The 22225-nt window shown below is 50.7% G+C and overlaps 1 protein-coding gene across 1 annotated transcript in view; it reads right to left on the bottom strand.

Annotated features, from left to right (window-relative positions):
• tenm3 (teneurin transmembrane protein 3) overlaps positions 1-22225 on the bottom strand; it is a 212090-nt gene that overhangs the window by 135975 nt on the left and 53890 nt on the right. The window contains exon 2 of the mRNA XM_030092889.1: positions 6566-6775. Within this exon, the coding sequence (XP_029948749.1) occupies positions 6566-6775 (210 nt within the window). The remainder of the gene's footprint in view (positions 1-6565; positions 6776-22225) is intronic.

The raw sequence follows: 22225 nt of genomic DNA, 5'->3' as shown, positions 1-22225 counted from the left end.
TCCAAAGCCCGCATCTTTGAAAACTTACATTTGAAAAAATTGAAAAATGACCCCAGCGTGAGCCATTTCACAATTTCTACGATCGAACGCCTCGGGCCCCGACTATCAACAGAAGGAAAATAACGGTCACGTTCGGCCAGCGGGAGGCTGTAATGAGTCCATCCAATCATCGGAGCTGGACGGGCTGACAGCTGAGTGTGATCATCCAGACAGAAAATAGCAGCTTCAATCACCATCAGCAGGAATTCTGCAGCTTTCTTCATGAGCCCAGAGAGAGGAAGGCAACAGGAGCCCCGGCCCGGCAGCAGTGTGAGGGCAGAAGAAAACACCTCGAACGCCGTGCACGTGGGACAGGAGAGCTCAGAGATATGTGAGTCTGTGTGTGTGTTCAGTCCTACGCAGCAGAAGAAACGCCTTCAGCTGACGGAGATGTCTCCATCGGAGCATCATGTAAACTGCCACCATCTGCACACTGCTGCTCGCCACAGCTCTCCTCAGCATATGCTCCGAGGCGCCGCCGCCAGAGAACTCCTCAGCAGACATCACACTCCCTCACAACGCATTCAGCACGGATTTTCTACAAATAACGGATTACATTCAATCAGTAACACTTTTCTGTTTTGCTGAAGAGCAGACGACGCTCATATTTACATTTAGCTAATGGATCTCCGAGCGGCGCTTATCTCCCGGCTCGCACCAGGCTTCTCGCCGTAATCCAGAGCCGCTGAATGCAGGCCATGTCTGCCATTAACGGGAGACCCGAGGAGAGGGAGAGATTATGTCCTCTGAGTCACCTGCAGGCTTTAAATGTGGAATAAGTCATTCTTTATCTTTGTGTAATGAAGGTAAAGAAAGCCTCCGATCTGCAGTCAGCTGCAGAGGAAGCGGGAGCGGCTTCCACCTGACAGCCTGAGCTCCAGGCTGATTATTCAGTCGCTGATCGCTCTTCGTGTGTCTGAAGATGCGGCTTCGGCTTTTTGAATGAAGAACGTTTATTTACCAGAAATATAATCGACGGTACGGTGCGTGTGGAGGTCAAATGAGCCGCTGCGGCCTGAATATCTGACAGAACCTTAAGAAGCCACGGAGCAGAGCAGCTGCTGTGAACTCAGGTGACAGAGAACAAGCCCCACAATGCACTGGGAGGGAAGAAGAGCCTCATCCAAGATGGCGGCCAGCGACATTAAAACGAGGCAGGCGGGATACCGAGGCAGAGCAGGATCAGCTCTCCTCCGGTTCCTCCGGTTCAGACCAGGCCGGACCGACACTCCGACTCCGTCAGTGCCAGCAGGAAACTCGGGGACTCTGATGAGAAGTGAAAGTTTGGAATGTTTTCCTCGACTCCCCGACAGGAACACGACGCTGGCTGCTCTGCAGTTTTCCACACGTACCGTTTCACGCACACTGCCTCAGCATGCCAGCCTCATTAATAATTGAAACGGTCCGACACAAACAGAATCTAACATTAATTGACTTTCAGTGAATTTCCCGCAGAAGAATAACTGCTCGCTGTATTTCAAATGAGGCGACTGGTTTGACTCGAGGTGAATAAATTCCCCAACTTCGTTTCTTTGCCTAATCACAACAAAATGCGTTGTGCTGCTCATTAATAAGAAGCCGGGTCCGTATTTCATGGTTGTTTACAGCGGCGTGGAGAGGCTTCCAGATACCGGCTGAGTCTGACTCTCACTGGAATCCACAGCCGGCGCTTCGGTCTGTCCCGGGACGAGACGTGGGACCAGCATCTGCAGGACACGAAGCAGGAACGTTCCGGGTGCGCTGACCTGCTGAGACCCATCGTGTAGTTTGCTGACTTCCACCACAGACTGCAGGTCCACCTCATATCAGAATCCTCCCAGCTTTACCAACTTCAACATACAAACTGGCTGATAGTGAAAGCAACACATGCTGTAATAAATGAGAATCTAATTTCAACGTGTTTCCTCTTCATTAAAATAATTCCTTTCTTACCTTGGTTGAAATTAAATTTGGCTGATTCAAAATAAATAATAAGATGAATCTTGTTTAAATCTTGTAAACCAAATCAAATAAATGTGTTATTCTTGATGTTTACTGCAGCAGACGCTGATGGAAATCACATGTTCCACACAGTCGTCAGTCCTGTAAACAATCTGGAGTTTACTGATCTTAAAAAAACTCGAGGTCTACTGATTTAAAATGTCAACAATGACAATAAGTCTGTCTTGTCTTGCTTTTTCAGTGATTAATCTGCAGATTGTTATCCAACGACCAGAAGAGGTTCTGTTAGGAGTGTTCACACAGCAAGCGGTCTTCATCCTGGATGAAGGAGTGGCCTGCTCCTGGGAGACGATCAGCTGATCCCAGATTTACACCAACAACATGACTGCCTGGTCAACGACACGCACTGTGGCACTCAGGCCTCATTCACACACACACGCGGCTGTGCGGCGGATCTGTCCGGTTTGCACGGTGTCTGCACGGAAAAGTCAGAACTGCATGCAGACAGATCAGTCCTTTCACACTCCCCGCGCGTGGCCCGTTCAAATCCGCGCGGACGGCTTCTAAATAGAATCAAGTCTATTTTTCTGCGCGGACTTGAGCGGGCTGTGCGCGGCGTTCCCGTTTGAAGCCAACGGCAATAAACACACATCTCGTTGTCAACCAAGGCTTCCCCTGCAGCACTGAGCTCCTGTCTGCCACACACTGGTCACCCCGAGGCTTCCAGGGTTCTGCGCGCCTGTTTTTTCCGCGGCTTGGAGCGGGGTCCCATTGAAAAACACGGTCGACCGACTTTGGGATCGATCCGGGGGCTTCGAGGAGGGGGTCCGCGGTCGACCCCGGCTCCATCTAGATGCGTGGTGACAACACGGTCGTTCCCTCCCCACTTTCCTCGTTTGCCGCACTTTTTGTCGTGTGAGGCTTCCGTAACGCACGATGCGAACTGTGGGCGCGCACGTCGCACATGCTTCTTCTGAAAGTCGGCGATTGTATGGTCTGCAGAAAAATCACGTTACAACAGAACAACCTTTCTGGGCTGCGTTCCGTCTACAGAACGGAATCACCGCAGCACTGTCTGCGGTGATCTGCAGTCCGCTGAGGAGGTTGCCAGATCTGTCGATCTAGAACGTAAAAAAATCTGAAACTCGTAGAAAGCAGCCCAACCTCCATCTCGGTTGAAATGCACGTTAAAACTGTATTTGTATGATAAAAAAAACACATAATCATTTAATCAACCCATCCGACGTGTTCAAAAAGAAGCTTGCTTTGGCGGAAACCCCACCCAATCTGGCAACACAGAGCCGCTCCGCTCAGAGCTGTTTTGTTTTGAGAACACAATTCAGTGATTTATATGAGGAGGCTGGACTGAGTGAAGACAGGGCCGAGCAGGCCCGTTGCCCGCGACAACCCGCTTCACGCAGACCGCGCTGGTGGCCGGCACCATGGTCCGCCCCATGCTGCGCAGTGACCGCGTATGTGGGAATCAGGCCTTAACTTTAAGACCATAAAAAAAAAAATGAAAAAAATAACCAAGAAAAGACAGACGTCTGTTGTTCAAACAGCAAAATCTGCAGATGAATAAAAGGGTGCTGATTTCAAACTGCACGTTTTGTTGGGGTTCAATGAGATAATGGTTGACTCTAAAGTGAGCCCTCCCTCCGTGAGCAGCTGTGTCCTGCTGCAGACAGAAGCTCCTGGAATCATGACGCCTCGCCACATGTGAGTTTGGTGAAGTTTGCCGCCTGCGAGCCGCGAAACGCCTCCTGTACGTCGCCGCCGCAGAGGTGTGTAAGAACGGGCTTTGTGGAGAATATCTCCTGGCGTTTGAAGCTCTCTGCCGTCTTTCCTCAAACCCTTTTTTTCATGTGGGGACAGAGAAACCGGCTTTTCAGAAACAGGCTTTCATGAGGTGAAAAATACGATTCGCCCTGCGTCTCTGATGCTTCTCAGCAGTTGGTTTTCTTTTCTTTCCTCCGGTAAACAGGTTTAAGAGAGGAAACGCATTGCCAGCATTTGTGTGTGTGTGTGTGTGTGTGTGTGTGTGTTTGTGTGTGTGTGTGAAGCTAAAGCCGGGTCGACTCGACTTCCCACAGAACTGCGGTTGCAAAGAGGAACAGAACCGGAGGCGACGATGCCGGAGTGATATGAGCCAATGAGGGACGAGGCGTGACTCCAAAGAGCAGGAAAGGGCGAGAGTGATATCTGAGATGTGTGGCTGGGTCAGGACCACACACACATCTCCAAACACACCATCCCAGGACGCCTTCAGGAGCTGCTTCTCATTATTCCCATGGCGGTGTGTGTCGGAGGAGACGTCTGTCTGTCTGTCTGTCTGTCTCTGGGTTTCCTTCGCCACGTGCCGCCGTCCTCCTTTCTCTCTCTGTCCGTCCTTGCAGACCTCGCCCCCTCACGTCTCTCTTTCATGCCCTCCATTACCGTGCAGTCTGACTCTGATTGTGGTTGTCATCGTCCTTTCCTCAGACCGTTAAAAGTCTGGTTCTATCAAACCGTTGAACTGCCAGGAGTCTGATCCGGGGTCACAGGCCAGCGGCGTGACACCACATCTGGTGCAGGTCCGAGATCTGAACCCAGTGTATCCTCCGCTCGGGACTGACCGTTCATTTTAGGCAAACTCGTACTTCCACTGGTAGAAGCTGGACTGGGTGTGTTTTGATCCTGATGATCCAAACGAGGCTGATCATATTAAAAACCTGATGTTCGAGTGGATCACGATGGTTATATCTCTATCATGGCACCTGTCAGTAGGAGGGACATATTAAGAAGCAACTGAACGGTTTGAGACTGAGAAAAGACTGACGTGATCCTGGTCTGATCCTGGTCCCATGGAGTCATGGTCCCAGATACCACAGGAGAACCTCAGAGGTCCACTGAAACCCAGGTCTGATCGCGGAGTCCCATAGAGAGCCTGAAGTCCAACAGTCTGTCTCCTGAGAGACTGAGACGGACACTGGTTCCTGTCTCTGTGCTATCAGAACGTTTGGTTCCAAAGTTCTCACCGCAGGTTTGATACTTTAGCAAAATGCAGCCATTTCCTTGGGGTGTGTCCAGTGGTGCACATGGCTGAGCACACCAGTGAATGCAGACTTTATTTCAGCCAGAAAGCACTGATCTGGCTCCGGCTGGAAGTGACTCATGCGTCTCTCGCCCGGTGACATTTCTGCTCCAGCTGAGAAGTGGGGACTCCCTCAGGCCCGGACCGAACGGCACAACCACGGCTGAGTCAGGCTCCATGTGGAGAACACAAAACCTCAGCGGCCCTCAGCCCCGCTGCTGCCAAACCCCGAAGTCCCGAGCCGTACGATCACCAGCAGATGTTCTGCCCACCGTCAAGCACGCCTCGCCGCCATGCAGGACAGTCTGACGTGTTTAATGCGTGTCTTTCCTCTTACAGCATGTTTTCACTGCTTCAGCGGTCTCAGTGCGCCGTCAGTCCCATGCCAAAGGAAAGTCCACTCCTCCGCTTCAAACCATCCTACTGACGGTTCGCCATGGTCCGGGGCCCGGGGGGCTGGTGGGGGTCAAAGGTCTTGCTCAGAACCCACAGTGATAACCTGTCAGGTGTGGGATTTGAACCCACAGCGGGCAAGGGCTGCCATGCCAGACGGTCGACCCCTGAGGCTCAAGAGCGATGAGGAATCGAACCCACAGCTGACTGGAAGACAAACCACCGAGTCACAGCTGACCTGAAGCAATCCATCAACTAGACTTCAATTAGAATCGTAAAGATGAAGAAAATGAAGTACGGCGTAAAACATGAGCGAAGGAAGGATAAAATCAGAAAAAAACAAAAGAACCAACTAAAGCTAGCATCTGTCCTCAGACTGAACCCGGAGTAGCCTCGTCACCAGAACCTGAATCTGGGCTCAGTTTATTAGTTAAAGTGAACGGAACACATCGGGGTCGACGTTAGTTAATGAAACAATGAGAGCTTCTCCCCAGCGATCATCAGGAGAAGCAGGCCGACAGGATAAACACAGCTGAGGAGCAGCGAGCCGAGCGCCAACACGTCTGAGAACTGGATCAACGTTTAACCATGTTAGGTAGCGGAGCGCCAGTCGCAGCCTGGGCCGCTGCAGCCAGACCAGATTCTTTCTAACACATGTTCTGAATCTATCCTGGAGATTTCTTCCAAAACTCTCCACTTGCAGAATGTCTGCTGTAACTTTTTCCAGAGCAGCTGCTCAGTGGAAAGTGTGTATTAAATCCTGAAAATAACAGCCTCGGGTGTTTTCATCTCTTTGGATGTACAGATTGGTGCTTTTCCCACTTTAACTCTTTCAGGTTTTCAGATCAGACCCTCTCTGCGCTCGGTGTGATCGGACCGAGAGGAGCAGACAGGGAAGGAAGTGGAGGATGGAAAACAGAGTGTGGCAGACTGATCTGACTCCCCCAGACCGCCGGCGGCCAAATGCATGAAACTTGAAGCCTGGTCACGGAGCCGTCTGCAGAGGGGAACCCTCAGTCCTCCCAGGAACCGATCCGGACACCTTTTTCTCATTTTTCAATTAGACAATGAAAATGTGGCAGATTCCTGCTCAGCTAAAGGTTTACGCCCAGAAACCACCAGAAGCAATCAGAGAGCCTTTACCATGTGTGACAGGTAAGTACAACCGAGCTGCGTACTCCTCTTCCTCCTCCGCCTCCTCCTCCTCTTCCTCCTCCTCCGAGTCGGGCTCGGCGGCGCCGCCTAGCAGCGGGTTGTCATGAGGATGAGCGGACTGAGGATGTGATTGGTCAATGACAGATGATGAACAGGGGGAGGGCATGGGAGAACCTATGGAGGAACAAAAATGAGATGAGAAAAGAACAAAACGGAACAACGAATGAAAAAAAAATCAACACAAATGAAAATGAAAGTTCAAGAAGCGACTGGATGCTTGTCGACGGTGTGAGCAGAAACAAAGACGGCAGTGGAATGTGAGAGATAACGCCACGACCCCGGATGGACTGAAGCACACACAGCTCAGCCACGCTTTGCGTTTCACACAGTCATACTGATCCCAGGAATACAGAGCACTCAGCCTCAAATGTCTTTCTCTGAGCGCAGGGAGAACATGCAAACTCCACAGAGAAACCAAACGGAGTCACACCAGAAGACATGCGAGCGCAAACCACCGAGGATTATAGACAACAGCAGCAGCAAGCAGAGTATCCTTTAGATTCATGACGGAGAGAACACACTGAGACTGCATCTTCTCCCTGTGCGTGCATGGCTCACCGCAATGAGGATGTGGCTGGATGTCTCTCTGTGTGAGCTCCTGATAAACTGAGTGTGTGTGTGGTGTGTGGTGTGTGTGTTGTGGTGTGTGTGGTGTGTGTGTGTTGTGTGTGTGGTGTGTGTGTGTGTGTGTGCCAGTGCTTCCCCTTTCAGTCACGCTGGATTCTCATCCATTCACGCCGCGGCTCTGCTGAAGGCAGAGCTCAAAGCAGCTGGACGGACATGACGTTCCACCTTAAATCCTCGACGCTTCTTCTTTCAAACGGGGTATCTGTGGTGACAGCTGTGGTAATGGCCTTTAGCAGTGGCCACAGAAATCCTCTTCTACAAGCAGGGAACGGCTGAAAACCTTGAATGGACCGTGCATCATTGAATCTGTGAGCAGCGGTCCCAGATCAGAAGATCATCCCACAGGACACAATCCTACAGGAGGCAAGACTCTAATGGAACAAGAGCTGAAACTGCAGTAACAACGTGTTTAGTTCATTTAAAAGTGGAGGGGGGCTCAGATCTAACAGACCACATGTCCGCCAGAAGAGAAGCTGCAGCATGAAGTCCGTCCACATATAATATCAAATAGTTTGGGTGGAAAACTGGTGACTGACATGAGACTGATTAGAGCCTGGATGAGCCTGGATGAGACTGGATGAGACTGGATGAGACTGGTAGAGACTGGATGAGACTGGTAGAGACTGGATGAGACTGGTAGAGACTGCATGAGACTGACACGAGAGTGGGTGAGACTGGAGCATGAGGTAGAGGCAGCCGGTTGTTGTGTCTGAGTGAGCGTCGACTCCTAAACACAGCCTGCTCAATCGATGCTGCATCGACGTGCTAACCTTGGCATTCAGTGACTTCTGAATGCTAAATGCCTCTGTTTGTGCATTTCTGTGTGTGTGTGTGTGTGTGTGTGTGTGTGTGTGTGTGTGTGTGTGTGTGTGTGTGTGTGTGTGTGACTGATAGCTCTGTCCAGGCTTGTGTTCCATACAAATGTGCAGGAGGCACAAAAGAAAGTAATTAGTTGTTGAAAAGTGGAGAAATAAAAACATTTCATTAACAGCTTGTCTTTTTTCTCCTCTTCTTCTTCTTCTTGTGGCGCTGACCTCTGGGAGAAGAAGACTTTCTTGATTTCTCTCATTTAGCAGCACGTAGGGAGAAATTGAAACACAGAATCGATGTTCGGCCGTTTGAGGAGGAAACAGATTCTGCAGTTTTTCATCCCTGAAGCTGCCTGCAGCTCTAATCTGTCCATTTCTCCGATGTGAAGCCGTGTGTTCTCTGTAAACTGTCTCTGTTTCTGGCTGATCCATTTCCCTCTGCAGTCGGACAGGCTGCCATCTTGTCTCCAGCTACACAGAAACTGTGCGTGAAGGCTGTTTTCATGTTGTTCTCTGAGTTCTGCTGCTGCGAGCTGAACCGGAGCAACGCAGCTGCATTCAAACAGGACGCATCCCGAGTTATTTCCTCCCGTTCCTTCAGGCTGGCTTCATTCATTTCCAGTGTAAACAACATCGTAACACCAACACACGTTTAATGAGAACCGTTTTCACTCACTCCAGTGAGAGATCACCAGTCGTGTGTGTTCCAGGAAATCTGGATTCTATCAGGGCTGCGCCATGTGACCGGCTGCTGGGAGACGGAGACGAGGCGCCGTAGCATCCAGCCGCTTCACACTGCAGTTACTGCAGGACGGACATGAGGAACGGCGCAGCTAACAGGACGGATCTGAAGATTTAAGCTTCTGATGGATGGATCTCCTCACTGCTCCGGCCTGTTTGCCTCATGAGGATCAGTGGAAGTGTTCCTCAGGTTTCTGATCTCCACAAAGACAACAACCCAAATTCACTCCCAAAAGAAGAAGAAGAAGAAGAAGAAGAAGAAGAAGAAGAAGAAGAAGAAGAAGAAGAAGAAGACTACATTTGGATGCAGACTGGATTTCTATCACAGCTCGGCCCGTTATGACTGCAAAATGTGTATTTCAAGACTTTATATTTTGCTGACACAGAAGTTTTTTTTTTTTTTTTTAAATCAACCAGCTCCACTCAGCTTCACTTCTACAATACAGAAAAAAAAAATCTGTGTGTGTGTGTGTGTGTGTGTGTGTGTGTGTGTGTGTGTTTCAATAAATGCTGATGTGGTGAAATTCTGAAAAGTTAAAACTTAAAGCAATATTCTGGGTTTCTGTGCGTCTCTACCTGCTTCGTCTTCTCGGTTTGGACGGAGGACAAACTGGACGCTCCAGTGACTCGCTGCACCACCATGTGGTGCAACACGGAATCGCACGATCCAGCCGGACTGAGACTAGTCAGTATCGAACCCGGACCTGAGATCAGAGACTCACTACCGCCCCACGTTTCAGGGACAGGAAGCAGAGCTGCTGCGGTGGAACCTGGAGCTGGAAGCAGCTTCTCCACACACTCCGCTCACACACACCCAGACAGCTGGGAGAGAAGCTGATTGAAGCTGTTGTTTGCCTTCAGGTAATTGGATTACTACATGCTATAGTGAGAAACAACTCAAACAGGGAAGCGTCTGCCGGGCTCGTCGCCTCTCTCTGACGAGCGGCGCTCTGTGCCAAGGTAAAGTCTCCGCTCGCTCCAGGAACAGTGCAGCCGGATCGGCTTTCACATAATCATACAGCGCATGAAACCACTGATTCCAGCGTGTGTGTGTGTGTGTGTGTGTGTGTGTGTGTGTGTGCACGTGCACGTCACAGAACCAGTAATAAAGCCATAATTTGGTTTGTTGTCGCAGAGCTTTGAGCCAAAGGGCTTGGAAACAAACAGCCAATACAAAACACATGAATACTGAAGCAGAAACACTCTCAGGCAGGAATGCGCCACTTTTTCACCACTGGAACTTCCTGTGTGAGCCGAAAGTGACGAGAAGCTCATGAAAACGCCGATAACGTAACGTGACGCAAGGATCCACGGCAATGTGGGGATGAAACCCTGAAACCCTGGAACTGAACTCACTGTGTGAATACTGGACGTTTACGCTCCTTACAATCTGCATCAGTAAACAACCAAAGCACCGTTTGTCTGGATTAAAGTCAGTTCGAACACATTAAACTGACAGAAAATGCTCAGTTCTATCTACACTCAAACATGTTTCTTCAAGGGGTTTCTGGAAAAGATTGCCGACTAAATTTAAATATCTCAGTTTTTTAGTTACTTCAGTTGTTTGCTGTGTTTTTGTATTCAGGACAGAGTATCACTTCAACTAATTTCATCTGCACCATGCCCCGCAGCTGAAACGCGACTGAGTTTCTTCTGGAAACAGGAATAAATCCAAATATTACCAAATACAATCACAAGGGATTAAGTAATCCATGTAAAACATGATCCATCTATTCAGCCCGCTCCAGTCTGACCTGAATCTTTACAGACTCAGAAATTGAAATAGTTCCACCTGGAGCGGAGCGAGGAGTTCTAAACCTCTGGAACAGGTTGAAAAGACTCTCTATTCACTGAATTGCGCTGAAACAAGACCACGTTCCTGTTTGTAACCCTTTCTAAACCGACCGCACATGTTTGAGTCAGCTGAGTTATTTCCGCCTCTGTTATTCAGAGGATTCATTCCTCTGCATCCATCTCAAACTGTGAACTCTGGACCTGCGAGCTCCCACGGCCCTGTTCTGGGAGCCCGCCCTCTCTGCCTCCTCAGCACAGAATCTACTGGCATTGTTGAGGAGTTCTCGGTCTCTGAGCCTCCGTCGTTTCCATATCAAAGACTTCCTGCTGTAAAAGTTTCAGGATTACGCAGAAATGAAATGTGTCTTCCAGGCCTGAGCCGGGCCAGCGCCAGTCCTGGAACTGCTTCTGGAAACTCCACGAGTGTGAGTGTGTGTGTGTGTGTGTGTGTGTGTGTGTGTGTGTGTGTGTGCGCTGTATTAAATAGGTCAGATATTGTAATTGTGGTAGAAAGTCCCGTGCAGCTGTCCAGTTGGCTCGGCGAGGACGCGGTGAGGAAAGCAGCTCTCTGATTGGCTGACCGCTCCACATCCTCCGCTCAAGACGATATTCTGTTCATTCTCGGATCAATGGAGTAAAAATAACAGCGCGGGGAGAGAGTGGGGCTGCCTCCCGGCGTGGGCCCGCCGCCCGGAGGGAGGGAGCGGCACGGCGAGCCACTTGGCTCGCACCACTCTGGGAAGTGTTCTAGACTCTGATCCAAAACGCCAAGACTCCAGAAATGTGATGTTTACAAGGCTGTCCCGCTCCAAGTCTGCGTCCTTCTGCCTTCCTTCAGAGAGTTAAGACCAGAGCGGCACCGCCGTCGGACACCACCGGGAAGTCCTGACTGGAGCGCAGTTCCTCAAAGGTCCAGACAGAGCGACTCACTCCCTACCGCTCTACCACGGATTCCTGAGCCGCAGGGAAGGAGGGGGAACCAAGATGAAGATGGGGAGGAGGAGAGAGAGAGAGAGAGAGAGAGAGAGAGAGAGAGAGAGAGAGAGAGAGAGCACCGGGGCCAGGATATGACAATCAGGAGGAGAGATAGAGGAGGAGGGCAAACACGGAACAGAGGGAACCAGAGAGACAAGGGAAGAGTGGCCACACACACACACACACACACACACACACACACACACACACACACATACACACACACACACTCCTCAGGATACAGGACAGCTCACTTCACTCAAGTGTATCTTCTGCCACGAGGCCTGGAATCGATAGTGAACAAAGCGAGCGATGTAAATGCGAGCGCCGCTGCCTCCCAGCGCACCGAGCCCGGCTCCCGGGACGCACAATCACCACACATCACTTAGAAAGACCCGCAACCGGAGGGAAACACACACTCCGAGAGCCTCATTCTCACACGTTTCACTTAAAGTCAAGCAACCTTTCCAGCAAGCAGCACATCGACCCTGACTTGTTTTGTTTTTTTTGTTTTTTTGTTTTTTTAATTTTAATGCATTCAGTGTATTTTTGCAGATGCTTCTGTGTCCATGCTCTGAGCTGCACTCCTGCTTTTCCTGGACGGCACAGCGGATTAACTCAAAGAAAGGCCATGGGGTGAGCTGCATCCACCCCCACGCCGTCCCTGGCAGCCCGAAGGCTGGAATCCAGCATTTAGCAGAAGGAAGTGGTTCAGATGTAAACCACGTCTATCCAACATCTCATTCAGGAGATTTAAAAATGCATGATCAAAATGCTGCAACTTGATGTGAATTTAGAATGAAAAACACTGTGTTGTGTATTTTCCCTCAGTAATCTTCACACATTAACACACACAGTGGAGTGTGCCGGTTCTGACTCGATGCTTCACCTCCAGAAGTCTGAACAAGATTCGCTGTCGACTCCTCTCATGATGAAGACGTGCTGATTGTGTGGAGGGTTTCTTCTTCCGGGCTGTGTTTGCTGCAGCTCGGACGTCTGGTGTCAGAAGTGAGCAGGTGTTGAAGTGACGGTATTGATCACCGTCACTATCAGCCCTGCACAGATGCTGTTTGGCTACAGAACAGCAAAAACTTCAATTTGCAGCTGCTCCGTGTCCACGTTTTGAAGTGTCCGTGTGTGAAGCACGCCGACTTTAAACGGCTTCTTCTGCTGCTGTTGTCCTTCGTTTCATCAGGAAAAGTTTTTAAAAGCAATTACTGTCGAGACTTAGTGCCTTCAACTGACTGATTTGCATTAAAATGCAGATTTTGTTGTTATTGATTTATCTGGAGAAGGAGCTTGAGAAGCAAAGTGGAGCGCGCCCACTGTGCAGCACGGCGGGGGATGACCGGCTGGACCGGAGTTCACGGAAAACCCAGAGAAAAGTGAGAGAAGACAAGGGAGATGAGTGAGAGGAGGCAGGAGAAGCGAGCGGGAGTCACCTCAGGACGCCACCACGTCTGCCAGAACCAAACCATGCAGGGATGACGAATGAGCAGCCGCCACCGGAGCCAGGTGTTCAAAACAAACACACACACACCGGTAGGTGCACACACTCCCCGCTTCCTCTGCAGCAGCTGGGTGAGAGCGGAGGTCGCGCTTGTTTTGCATGACAGGGCGGCGAGGTTAAAGCAAGTCTGCAGACTGTCCTACAGAGGAGACGTTACGCAGTCACAGCAGAAGCCGTCAAAGTCCCTCAGAAACTACAAACTTTCCCCTTTTCATTTCCATAATTAACTCCTGATCTGCACGCGAGCAAAACTCCAGGATAACAAGATAATTCCCATGTAAACACGCTGCAGAAGGGAGCGTCCTGAATGCTGGGCGAGCGAGCCCTGCACAGAGCGAGCCGCTCGCCCAGTCGCTTCAGTCTGGAGGTTATTTCTGTCTGGTGGCTCCAGTGAAGACGGACCAGCTTTGGCGCCGTCCTCCTCCCAACTGTTCATGTTGACTGACTCCATTATGATAACGCCGAGGATGAAGAGGCAGGAGCTCTCTGAGAGCTGTCTGTCCACATCTCCAGCCCACCAAGGTCTGGATGCAGGCTGAGAGATGGACGAGAGACAGAGTATGCAGCGCCGACGGCGAGGAGGCTGAAACACAAAGTCACAGAAAAGACTGGAAAAGCTGTGTCAGCTGGTGGAACGTCCTAATATGTGAGCGGGCAACAGGTCAGCAACATGAGCGCCTCCAAAAAGTGAGCAGCTCAGCTTTCAGCAAAGACGACGGGAGGTACAGTCCACCAGGAAAGAAGTACAACCACCCAAAAATGCTGGGTTCATCAGGGAGAGGAGAGAAAACTGGCACAGCTCAAGCTTTTTTTGCCGCTATGATTGAACCAGCTGCTAGTTCTGGGCTACGGAAAACGTTTGAACCACATCTTAAGGCTTTTTAGAGTGAAGACTTGGTTCGGAGCCAGATGAATGTGTGATAAACTGGATCCAAATGTTCAATGGGAATGTCAGAGGCTGTGAAGACACACGACTGAAAAAACCTGGATCTCTCCGACAATTCCAGAGATTTTAGAAAACGGAAACCAAACCAGAGCAGCAGTGGACGAAGGAGGAGAAAGGAGGCATGATCTCGCATGATCCACTCAGGATCTGGATGAGAAAAACGTTCTCCTCGTATGCAGACGATGGTGTGGTTTTCCATCATTACTGACTGAACCGTGGTGGGCATGTACATGTTGGAGAACTGACGTTTTCCCCAGCAAAACAAAGGTTTAATGAACGAGGACTGGAAGCTTCCAGCCACGTTTGTCCCAACCTTTCTGGAAACCTTTACTATTGATGCAATTATCTAGCTCAATATAACATGACAGCCACTGTTTGACCTGTTTCATTGAAATCTTAGTTTATATTATGTTAAATTTTGTTCAAATTTACCATAATAATACAGTCATCCTGTTGTCATGGAATCCAGTTTGCATAATTTAGAACAGCAGTAGAGTTTCTTTTCACAGTGGGGTTGATTTGCTAAAGCTGTGCCCAGTGTGCTGACGCTTCCAAACAAAACTGCACTTAAAGTCCAAATTTCTTCTAAACACAGAGAACAAATCCTCGAAGCGCTCCGACAAAGAAAGGCTGTGGGCTGTTTCACAGCGCCTGGCCACTCCTGTGAGGGCAGAACAGAGGCGGAACAAATCGGCCCGCCGCGCCGCCGCGGCCATAAAAAAGACGCAACAACTCCCCGAAACAAGAGGTGAATGGGGGTATTTAAAGAATGTCAGTCAGATTCCCTGCTGGCTGGAAGCGCACTGACAGTTGGTGCTTGAATCACCCGGAAAGCTTTTGCTGCGAGCCGGACTCCTCTTCATGCCTGTTTCTACACTCGGCATCGCACACGGGTTCAGACGCCACGGTTTGTATACGGCCTTTCTTTCTCATTCACATCCTGGGTGAGCTGTGATTGGTCGGGAGGCAGCGTATAGACCCGCACGTCTCTCTGCCTGTAATCCATTACAATAATTCATGACTCCATAATCCTCTAATCTGTCACCGTGACCTTATCGGACAAAGGGAGCGCAGCATCGGAGCCCGGCGGCGCTCTCAGCTCCTCCACACCGCAGCCCCAGGTGAGTGATGGCCAACACAAACAGAACACAGCCGCAGTCCGGCAGCCACGCTGCAATTAGCGCCTGGCTGTTGGTATTCCGCTGGCTGATGTTGTTTCCTTCCACCGAGGAAAAAAAAAAGAAAGAAAGGCATTTAGTGATGATCGGGAGCGAAGCAGAGATTATGTCTAAGAGGCTGCAATCAGAAGACAGAATCGCTCCAGATGTAAGGCTCGTCTCAAATGGTTTGCTTATGTTTACATACTCAATACCTTCTGTTGCATATTGTGCCTACAGCACATATCTGGTTTAATGAGCCATATGTCTGATCGGCCCCCGTTCTCCGCCTCGCATTCACCACAAACGCTGCTACGGGCATGGGCCATAGAGCAGGAAAAAACAGATTACGGCCATACACAGAGATTCCCAGGAATCAATCACTGCATTAGAGAAGAACCCCACAGGTTTTCTTCAGTTTATTCGGGTGCCTGCAGGTTAGCGGGGAAGTGCGGTGAAGTAGCAGAGCTCATTAGAAAAGAAAAAACTGAAATCTTTGTAAAAAAGGAAAACTTTGGATACCTTCCTAAATGCCAACAAATAGGCTCCCAAATGGTAATGAAGCCGGTGTTCGGCAGATTTACGACCACAGTAGCTACAGCAGACTGCAGAGGACCCCCCTCCAACCCCCGCCATGGGCTGCAAATGAGGGTGTGTGAGCGCTCCCACCCTGCCGAATCCAAACGAGTACAAAACGCCGTGAAGGAGGGCAGAAAGCGCCCGGCGCCTGAGAAGATGCTCTCGGCTGCACGGATGCCGAATACCTGCGCCAGGATCGCTCATCACCCCGGATACAAGTGGTTTACTGAAAAATATGTTTCCCAAAGCGCACGTCCATGACACGGGGCAATAAGCATGAGGAGCTACTCGGTGGAAAACGCTACACGATACGAGCACCAGGTGTTCATACGAATCCCCAGAACAGGGACTCCTGGGCTGCGAGCGTCCGCCGCCTCACGTCGCTTCCATGGGACATGGCGGAGGCGGGCGGAGAACGTCTGCTCAGGTGGGAGCAGCGCGGCGCCGCGGCAGGAAGACGTCGCTGTGGCGTCCAGCCAGGCCTCGGGCTGGCTGTTTCAGTCGAGCCATGCTTCCGGAGCAGCTCCTCGCGAAGCCTGCAGCCGGCGTGCGGACGAGGTGGGCGGCTCGGCAGCACAGGCCTGTTTACAACATGTTTGGATCAGAAGCAGCTGTTTGGAGGAAGATTTCCACGTATTTTCAGCGTTTTCACCAGTTGGAAAGGTGTTTGTACGTCAGCTTCAGCTGCACATTGTGAGCACTGCTCTTGTTGCGCTTTCAGCTGCAGAGGTGAGTCACTGAAGCATCCAGTCTGTCATTTCCAGGTTCAGTCCCGCTCTCTCCTCCGCAGAGACGTCGTCTGGATAACCACAGTCTATTACAGCATGTAAATGCACTGACAGCCTTCTGGAGATTGTGGGGAAAAATTGGTTTTGATGATAAGAGCAGGCTTTCGCAGTCAATCACGTGCAAGTCGGCAGCAATCAGCGCGGGGACACGGCCTGCTCCTGGTCCACAGTGTGGCCCGGAGCTGCTTCACCAAATCAGAAGCTTCTCAGCATCACTATGTTTATATATAGAAGCTCCAGCCTGGCCGAGAAATCTATTTGTGGGTGCTGGGCACATGCAGGACCGCTCAGAGTGCAGGAAAAAGAAACAAATGGGAGCAGCGCCGGCCTGTATGTTTTCACTGTCATAAAAAAAGCATCAATTTTAACATAACCATGTAGTTTACACCGAGCGATGAGGCCCGACGCCAATCTGAGGAGGACGCCTCGAAGGGAGTGTGTGTTCGGAGTTAATCGTCAATGTCCTGCTAAACAGGCAGTTTGTGTGTGTGTGTGTGTGTGTGTGTGTGTGTGTGTGTGTGTGTGAGAAAGCATAAACGAGGAGTCAAGCCAGGCCGTCACGTCCATGCTAATGAGACGAAGGGCCGCCTCTCACTCCTCCTCTTCCTCACTGCTCCCTGCTCCTGCCCGAGGCTGGCCAGTCACACACACACACACACACACACACACACACACACACACACACACACACACACACACACACACACACACACACACACACACACGCACCCTCCTCCTCTGCACCTTGCTGCTCCTGGCAGATCCGTGGGGTAGCCGGAGCGAAGCCGAGGCGGGCAGCGGCGAGCGCGTCCTGTTCACGGCCCGCCGTCGTTACGGCCGCCTCCCTGTTTTACGAGCGTCTGACGTCACGGCGGCCGCTTGTTCAGGCTGAGCCTCCTGGTCCTCTGGGCGCCGTTACAGTAAGAACCGTGATGAAGGAGAAACACATGCTGGAGTCATCCGGCCACACACCCTGCCGGCAGCCCCGCTCCGACGTGAGCGTGGAGGAGGAACCGCGCCCGGGCCCGACCGCCGCCGCCGCCACGACCGTTATAGCGCCGCTTCTGATTCGATGTGAGGTTTATTTTGATTTGGGCGCCGACCCAGCGCTGACGTTAACGAGGCGTGTCAGAGAGGAACGGAGAGGCTGGAGACGGAAAAACATCCATAGCGCCGCGTCTCCGCAGGACAGGTGCGATGTCGACAAGGAAGGGAAACGGAAAGCAGTCACAGTGTCTCCATGACACACTCAGGTGTGCCATCCGCACATCAACACGGCAACACACACACACACACACACACACACACACACACACGCAGGCTGTCCCCCGGCACGGAGTCTTTCCTGCTAATGCGCCCTTCGGAGGAATGGCTTGTGCGTGTGTGGTATAAATTAGGTCCGTCCGCGGGGACGGCGTGACGGAGAGCAATGCCTTGCCCTCTATTTCAGCAGACATGTTGCGTCTGCCTCCTGAGGGAGCGTGAAGCCGCCACACCGCCAACCTCTGACTCAGCCACAGTCTCAGAGCAGGGACGTTTCAGTCCAGGATCCCTGGTGTCTGGAGGAGTGTGTGGCGACAGCTCAGGTCGCCGCTCGTCTGGAAGGAGACGCACAGCTGTGCTTTTGGAAGCAGAGCTTCAATTTAGAACCAGCACGAAGAAAGAAGCTGGTTCTGAACCGGGATTTCAGGAGGCGGGGGGGCTTTTCTTCTGGTTAGGGTCAGCTCGTCTGCAGCAGACGAGGGAGGCTACCCGGCACTGGGTGTGCAGTGGGATCACCTGACCATCACCTGTCACTGCGGTTTATCAGATTCTTTCTGGTTGAGATCCGTTGAGGTTCCCAGTTGAGGTTTTGATGTGAGACATGTTCCAGAGGCAGTGTGTGAATGTCCCTCTTGGGGACTGAGAGTACTGAGAACCACCTCAACAGTTCCTTCAAAGAGCTGCACGGCGGGTTCCTGCGGCGCTGGAGCGCTCAGGATTCCTGCTGCAGCACAACCAGTTCAAAACAAATAATGTTTCACGTCAGGAGTTCCCCAAACACGCCCCGGTGTGTGTGTGTTGGTGATTATCTGTGTCAGCCCAGTGGCAGACGGTCTAATATCAGGCTGCCTTGGTGAGCCCGTCTCTGGACGAGGGGGACAGCAGGCCGACTCATGTCGTCTTCCTCGCCACTGCAGTGGCAGCTGAGACACTCGTTTGTTTTTTAAAACAACACGATCGTTCAGTAAATGACACTTTGTGAAGAACCACAGTTCAAAACAAGCCCAAGAAGAAAGTGGAGTGTCTGAAAGTTCCCGGCTGATCTGAAATAGAGTCTGACACCCGCAGCCGTGTCCACGGTCCAAGATGAGCGTCGAGCCGTCCAAATCAAACAGCCGCCATGCCAGAGCTGCCATTTGGTGCCGCTGAGCAGCGTGCACGTCCACAGCGCCAGTGACCCAGCACAGGAAAGGAGGAGCCGCACACATCCCCACATGCGCAAGAGGCAGGACGAAGGGCCGCAATTACCAGCATACCTCATCTTCTCAGGGCAGTCGGTCCTACTTTAAGGCCTGAAGCCGTCCACATTTCCAGTCCCCAAATCCAAAAAGTGAGCTGGGTTTTAAGCCATAAATTCCCTCAACTGAAAAGTAATCGGAGCGGCGACCGAGCCAGAAACACCGCAGCCAGGGACTCCGTCCAAGTCCCTGTGGTGTCGGGCAATTTTTACTTGTGCTGCACCGCTCGGGCAGCCCCCCAAACACAGATGAGCCCAAGTTTTATGTTTTCTTCTATCACATAAATCAAAGCTAAACACAAGGCGTGTGTGTGTGTGTGTGTGTGTGTGTGTGTGTGTGTGTGTGTGTGTGTGTGTGTGTGTGTGTGTGTGCTGGAGCCGTTCCGTGCTCCGACGCTACATGCTGCTATAAACGGCTTTGAGGTTCGTCCATCCTTTTGAACCCGCGTCTCATCGGCTCTCTGCTTTAAAGCCTCTTTAGCTGCTTCTTCTTCAGCGCTCCGTGAGGGTCGTTTTTCGAATATTGGGAGTTTTGCAGGAGTCTCACACTTTATTTTTCCCACACATGTTCCGCATTAGCACGTAGCTTGAAGTCACTGTGATTTTCACTGGCAGCTCATTGCTATTCCGACATTAACAAAGTTTTGACCTGATGCAGGAAGCAGATAGTTCAGCAGCGTATTTGTTCTGTACGTTCTTAAAATTGGCTTTCCGTACGGTAAAGACAGTTGTGTGTATGTAAGGAGTTGCAGTGGATTTCAGTCTACTTTCAGTTTTTTTTTGTTTTTTTGTTTTTTTCAATTTCCTGTTAGCTAGTAGCAGCCCTGCTTCAACCGAATGTATTCTTCTATCTACCAGGCCCTGATGTGACTCACTGTACCACCTAGTGGCTGACCTGAGTTAACAACCCTGGATGACCTAAATTAAGCTTTTTTGTTATTTTTTTTTCCATGAAAAATTCAGAAGAAAAGGCCATACATTTAGGTAATTATTTTCGTAATATCGAATATCTAATGGAAATATATTAGGGAACATTCATACCGTTCCAGCAGTTTATGTTGTTTATAATGAATTTATTTATTTTTTTTAATTGATGTATAAATTGAAATGAGAACGTCGCACACAGTAGGAATTTGTACAGAATGAATGAAGCCAGTCTCGGCTGCTACATGTGCTCCTAATAGCATTTATTTAGGCGGACGGCGTCTATCTCCCACGACTGTATTTGATTAAAGCAGCTGTAAGAAGCTGACGAATGTCACGTTGTGTGACGATTTCCAGACGGTTTCCACGGCTAAAGGTCCGACTCCTGCTCTCCACTCCCGTCGTTTCACTGGAATCATCTGCTGCCATTTAACGTCCCACATGTGGGGCTCACATGGAGCTGGTCTGTCCTCCGCCCGTGGCTTTGCTGTAACTCCGTTGTTCCTGAGATAATCCCGGCTGATTCTGCTTCTTCTTTCTTTCTTGGCGGGCTGGACTCCGAAGAGAGACGCTCCCTCGTCTTTTCAACACGGTGCCTCACTGTGGCGCGGCTGTTTACGCGCTTCGCCTTCATTATTTTCACTTTTTTGAATTAAAACAGTTACATAATTCACCTTTAAAGCTGGCCACGAGGAAAGACAAGCCAGAGCCCCGCTTTTGTATTTGTGGCCGGCGTCCATGAAGGCGTGCGTCTCAGTCCTGACGGGCTGCATTCCCTCCTGCCTTCTGCCAATTCCTCGTGTTTCCCACACAACACGGCGAGCTCGTATCCATTATCTTGGACAGTGTGAGCAGCCAACAGAGCCGGAGGGCCAGGAGATGTCTGCTTCACGCTGCACGCACAGGGCAGGCGGTGTGTGTGTGTGTGTGTGTGTGTGTGTGTGTGTGTGTGTGTGTGTGTGTGCGCAGGCATAGACAGCCATGCTTTGGTGACTTGTGTGTGAACCTGCTGCCGAAAGGAGCAGTCTCCATCACATAATAGTGTCTGCAGAAAACACTGCCAAGCCAACAAACCAGGTCACCCACACACACACACACACACACACACACACACACACACACACACACACACACACACACACACACACACACACACCCACAGACGAGTCTTGAGTGACTGCTCTGCTCCTGCCTGAAGGCTGGCAGTGACCTCTGAGTTGAGCGGCTCTCATGTCTGTGTGTGTGTCATGTGCTGACCTTACAAGAACTCCCAGCATCCCCTCTGGTCTCGGTCTACCTCATCTGTCACGGCGGAGCCGGCGGGGAGCGAGGACACACAAAACGCTACTGTGGAAGTGCATGCAGATGGCACTATTAACACAGCGCTGCAACAATATTGACAGAGTAGTAAACAAAATGTATCTGAGCCATTAGTGCGAGGAGTGTTTAATCTGGACCGGCTGCACGCTCCCCCTGCAGTCATCTGCTGAGGTTTCCCTCCGCTGTCGGAGAGAGACACCTGTTCACTGCCCGTGAACCCGGGAGGGAGAGAGGCGCTCGCTCTCTCAGACCAGGACGGATCCTGCTACAGCGCCGGCAGCGCAGCGATCGATGCAGTTAGTTGGGAAGTAACTGCAAAACAAATAATTACAATTATTGATTTAACCATTTTTTCTCCCCCTTGGCCATATGCCAGCCGAATGCGGCAAATCCAACAAACTCCTTTTCTCCTTTTGCATCTGAGTTAAACCGAAGGAGTGGCCACAGTGTTTCTCTGGTTTCATCACCAGATCACAGATACTCCCGGTAACTCACAAAGCATCTTAGATTACTGTTTTAAAAACATCCAGCAGCCACCGCCTGGCTCCAGTTCGCCTCATCACAGGGTTCTGCTCTGGAAGAGACAGCGACCCTGCTGGAGGTCATGACCTCAGTGTGGGAAACGTTGAATACAGGCTAACAAACCGCTGAAATAATGAAACTCAACAGGATTCACCAGTTCTGAGAAACAGAGAGAACACGGTCCGCTCAGGTGCTCCAGTCCACTTATTTTCAATTGATCCAAAATAGGGTTGTTATCAGGGAATACTGTTTCTCACTCAGATTCACACATACCCACACGAAGAAGAAGAAAACCTCAACATGTCCGGATCTGAAGTCAGAGAAGAGTTCAGAGCTAATTTAAAGAAGGTCATGAAAAAACAACCCAGACAG

The sequence above is a fragment of the Salarias fasciatus genome, chromosome 6 (assembly GCF_902148845.1).
Source record: "Salarias fasciatus chromosome 6, fSalaFa1.1, whole genome shotgun sequence".
Lineage (NCBI taxonomy): Eukaryota > Metazoa > Chordata > Actinopteri > Blenniiformes > Blenniidae > Salarias > Salarias fasciatus.
This window is presented reverse-complemented; position numbering and strand designations above follow the sequence as displayed.